At 45.7% G+C, this 5,266-nt stretch overlaps 1 protein-coding gene across 2 annotated transcripts in view; it reads right to left on the bottom strand.

Annotated features, from left to right (window-relative positions):
• pemt (phosphatidylethanolamine N-methyltransferase) overlaps positions 1 to 5,266 on the bottom strand; it is an 87,552-nt gene that overhangs the window by 24,918 nt on the left and 57,368 nt on the right. For both annotated transcript variants that reach the window (XM_012823226.3, XM_031568364.2), the window contains one exon: positions 3,990 to 4,101. In XM_012823226.3, coding sequence (XP_012678680.1) covers positions 3,990 to 4,101 — 112 coding nt within the window. The remainder of the gene's footprint in view (positions 1 to 3,989; positions 4,102 to 5,266) is intronic.

Genomic DNA, 5,266 nt, shown 5'->3' with positions numbered 1-5,266 from the left:
AGAGGGAGAGGAAGGGAGAGGGGAGGGAGAGAGAGAAGAGAGAGAGGAGGAGAGAGGGACAGGTGGAGAGAGGGAGAGTTGGAGAAATAAGAGAGGACCAGAGGGAGAGGAGGAGAGGGGGGAGGAGAGAGGGAGAGGAGGAGAACAGAGGGAGAGGTGGAGAGAGGAGAAGGAGGAGGACAATAATTCACCTCATTTTCACACCTGAGACTTTGAGTGTTAAGGCATTAAACAATGTTATGAGGTGTGTGTGTGTATGGTGCGTGAGTGTGTGTGTGAGAGAACAGTGTTTGTGTGTTAATGAATGGAGAGTGTATTCTATAGAACAGTGTTTGTGTGTTAATGAATGGAGAGTGTATTCTATAGAACAGTGTGTGTGTGTTAATGGATGGAGAGTGTATTCTATAGAACAGTGTGTGTTAATGAATGGAGAGTGTATTCTATAGAACAGTGTGTGTGTGTTAATGAATGGAGACTGTATTCTATAGAACAGTGTGTGTTAATGAATGGAGAGTGTATTCTATAGACCAGTGTGTGTTAATGAATGGAGAGTGTATTCTATAGAACAGTGTTTGTGTGTTAATGAATGGAGAGTGTTTTATAGAACAGTGTGTGTTAATGAATGGAGAGTGTATTCTATAGAACAGTGTTAAAGGAAGAACATAGAGGAGAAGTGGGTCACCCCGAGAAGAAAACTGTGTGTACTCTATAAAGACAGACTGACCTGGATCTGATCAAGTCTACACGACTACACACATACTCTCAAACACACACACATACTCTCACACACACACGCCGACTGTGCTTCAATGGCAGTGGCAGTCCTATGACGTGGATGACCTTGATGAGGCACTTACTACTGGGAAAACTACACAATGTAGACAAGGCAACATTTGAACCTCTGTGACTTGTGACACACACACACACACACACACACACACACACATACCAGTCTACTGACCACAATAGCAATTCTTTGACCACCCTTATGGGCGTTCATGTCATGTCTCATGTGTGTGTGTGTGTCTGTGTGTCTGTCTCATGTGTGTGTGTGTGTGTGTGTCTGTGTGTGAGTGTGTGTTTTTGGAAAGAAACCACAAGCTTACTTAGCAGTTTTGACTCTCCCCTTGATGTGCTGCTTAGCAACAAGCAAAGTCAGGCACCAGCATGCACCCCCCCCCCCCCCAACCCCACACACACACACACACACACATAATTTGCTTTTCTTTGACCTGTGCAGACGTGGAAAGAGTGCGTTTATAGTGTGCGTTTAATTCAGGCTCTTCAGCGTTAACATCAAAATCACGGGTCGCAATGACCACTTCCTGCTCCGCTCTGCAACACCGGCCTGGAAACGCCTCGTAAGACAAGCCAGCAAGAAGATAAAATGGAGAAGATATGCATGATTACATGTTTGTGTGTATACCTTGTGTGTGCGCGCGTTTGTGTGTTGTGTGTGTGTGTGTGCGCGCGCGTTTGTGGGTGTGTGTGTGTGAGATAGTGATGGCGAGTCCATTAGAAGTGCTCTGATCAGACCCAATCTGTGTTGCCATGGCGATAAGCCATTTTTCCTGTGACTGAGAATGCTGGGAGTTTACACACACACACATTTGATTAATTTATTTGGAATGACCAATACTGATTACAACACCACAGCATCCAAATATTAATAAAGAGCATATTATGTCTCACACAACAACACAAACACTGTGCAAGTATTTACAGCCAAGTGAATCAGTAGATGAATACATAGTCATATCAGGGGTAGAGATGGCAGCGCCTTCTCCATATATGCAGACTGCCTATGATTGCTGACACAGAGCAGTATTGGCTATTTGCTTAGAGTTCTTCTTATTAAGTCCAGCAATTTGCAATCCTCTAACACAGAGTCTATGAACATGTCCAAGGCTACCATGAGTACAACTAGTTTTGTACTATAACCACCTACTGTCAGAGCATGAGTTAATGGCTGATATTTTTAAAAAATTTCAGAGAAACACAGGTCCATATACATGTCAAAGCAACAACCCACTTCCAGAATCACAATGGTTTTTAAAAGATCATCAACAACAACAATGTCAGGAGTATTTGGAGAGTCTTTAAGAACACTTTCTAAGGAGTTGTCATTCAAATGTGTGAACCAGTTCAATTGTACTTTTTTGTTTGTGTGTATTGCGCTTTGTCCATATGCTTTGCGTAATTCGTTCGCTGTAATGTCAACAATGCGATCGTGACGGGCAATGTATAGTCCTTTAAATGCGGGGCATCCGTTCATTATGTGCGCTGTTGATTCCAATTGTTTGTTGTTATGCAACAAGCAGAATGGGTCATGACGTTTTGGAAACCATGTAGAAAGATTGTATTGAGTGGGGAGTGCTTGCAGCCTAGCTTTGATGACAAATTTTAGAATGCCTGCGTTAACAGCTGGATTATGTAGCGCCGAATGTGACACTGCCGGGTCCGCGCACTGTAGGCATGCAAGTTTGCTTTTCTTTGATCTGTGCAGACGTGGAAAGAGTGCGTTTATAGTGTGCGTTTAATTCAGGCTCTTCAGCGTTAACATCAAAATCACGGGTCGCAATGACCACTTCCTGCTCCGCTCTGCAACACCTGCCTGGAAACGCCTCGTAAGACAAGCCAGCAAGAAGATAAAATGGAGAAGATATGCATGATTACATGTTTGTGTGTATGCCTTGTGTGTGCGCGCGTTTGTGTGTTTGTGTGTGTGTGTGTGCGCGTGCGTTTGTGGGTGTGTGTGTGTGTGTGAGATAGTGATGGCGAGTCCATTAGAAGTGCTCTGATCAGACCCAATCTGTGTTGCCATGGCGATAAGCCATTTTTCCTGTGACTGAGAATGCTGGGAGTCTGGGTGTTTACACACACACACACACACACACACACACACACACACACACACAGGTGCCAGTGATGAGTGCTTCACCCCCCCCCCCCCCCCTCAGTGGGTCATTAATTTTTTTTTCTTAGGCTCTGCCTGGACCGATTTCAAACAGAGGTTTAGAGTGCAAACACACACTCACACAGACACAGACACACACACACACACACACACACACACACAACACACACACAGACACACACAAACAACACACACACACACACACACACACACACACACACACACACACATACAAACACACACACACAAACCAGTGGGTCATTGCTTGGGTCAGAAATCTCAAAAGGAATGCTCCCTGAAGTCAGAATTCCATCTCCGAAAGTCAGACACACCTCATCAACCCGACTTCAGAATCCAAGATGGCTGCCCCCGCTCATCAACTTTATTAGCACTTCTGTCTTATCTGTGTCTCATTAAATAAGTCGCACACACAGTACTGTCCAACTTCTCTCTGTTGACATGTTGCTATGGTGTTTGTATGCGCATATATTACGTCATGAGTTGTTATCAACTGGACTAACTAACATCTGGTGACAGTTTCTAACAACTACAACTGGTGTTGCATTCGTTTTCTGACGTGTTACTAGAACGCTGTCAACTTTGGTGTGTCATTCCCACCTCTGAGTGCCGGGGTAAATGGAACGCACCATTTAAGCACCCTACACAACATGATAACATTCAGAAGGAAACGCACACGTACACACACACACACAGATAGATACAAACATACACTGACACACAGACAGACAGACAGACAGACAGAGACAGACACACGCACACAGACACAGATAGATACAAACATACCCTGACACACAGACAGACAGACAGACAGACAGACACACACACACACACACGCACAGATAGATACAAACATACCCTGACACACAGACAGACAGACAGACAGACAGACACACACACACACACAGACACAGATAGATACAAACATACCCTGACACACAGACAGACACACAGACAGACAGAGAGACAGACAGAGAGACAGACAGACAGACAGACAGACAGACAGACAGAAAGACACACACACACACACACACACACACACACACACACTCACATGAGAGCCAGGCCGAGGTAGTTGAGGGTGCTGCCCCAGTACATGGGGTTCTCCATGATGTTAAAGGGGAAGCCGGTGACCTTCTTCTCCATCAGGATCCCGAAGTGATCGCCTGCAGAAGCACACACACACACACACACACACACACACACACACACACACACACAGTCACAGTCACACACACACACACACACACAGTTATTCCTTCTCTCTCTTTCACCTTCTCTGTAAGGTTGGCGAGACTGTTAAAAAAAACAGGCTAATCAATTGAGCCTGGAAGTGATTAAGATTTGTTTTTGAGCACATTTCAGATGAAAACAAACTCACATAGTGCAGCTGTTAAATGCACAGAAGTGCCTTTAGGACTGACTCCATTGTCACATCTAAAAAGATGTCTTCATGCTTCAAGCCCAAATCAAATAGCAGGGAAAAAAACCTCCAGAGGCTAAGAACTAGAATGTGTAACAGTTCCCTGTTCTCCTGTGGCTAGACTAGTAGCGCATACGGCTCTATCCAGTGTCATCTCTGGAGTAGAGAGTCAGATGAAGGAACACATACAGCTCTATCCAGTGGCATCTCTGGAGTAGAGAGTCAGGAAGGAACACAGACAGCTCTATCCAGTGTCATCTCTGGAGTAGAGAGTCAGGAAGGAACACAGACGGCTCTATCCAGTGTCATCTCGGGAGTAGAGAGTCAGGAACACATACGGCTCTATCCAGTGGCATCTCTGGAGTAGAGAGTCAGATGAAGGAACACAGACAGCTCTATCCTTGGCTCCACCTGGAGGGGAATATGGGTCACCCTACAGACGCAGGCCAGCTGAGTCACCAGGGACCAGAGGCGCTCTGGAGATGCACGCTGATTGGCCAGAGACGAGAGGAGGCGCTCTGGAGATGCACGCTGATTGGCCAGGGACGAGAGGAGACGCTCTGGAGATGCACGCTGATTGGCCAGGGACGAGAGGAGGCGCTCTGGAGATGCACGCTGATTGGCCAGTTTGGAGTTCTCCAAATAATGGTTGGGCTGAATGTTGTTCATAGACTGTGAATGTGAGACCTGAGTGCTAAGGCTTTGCCATGGAAACAGATGAAAGTTTTTATTTTAAGAGGACTGGGTAAATTGGGTGAAAGGACCTCTTACATCCTGGATAACACCCTTGGCCTCTAGGAGTGAGTGTGCTTGAGGTGTGTGTGTGTGTGTGTGTGTGTGTGTGTTACGGCCGGCTCGTGACCGCAACATAACAATGGAGGCAGACAACGAAAAGGTTTACTACAAAA

The sequence above is a fragment of the Clupea harengus genome, chromosome 1 (genome assembly GCF_900700415.2).
Source record: "Clupea harengus chromosome 1, Ch_v2.0.2, whole genome shotgun sequence".
In the NCBI taxonomy this organism is placed as follows: Eukaryota; Metazoa; Chordata; class Actinopteri; order Clupeiformes; family Clupeidae; genus Clupea; species Clupea harengus.
Note: the sequence above shows the minus strand (reverse complement) of the source record. Positions and strands in the feature narration are given on the sequence as shown.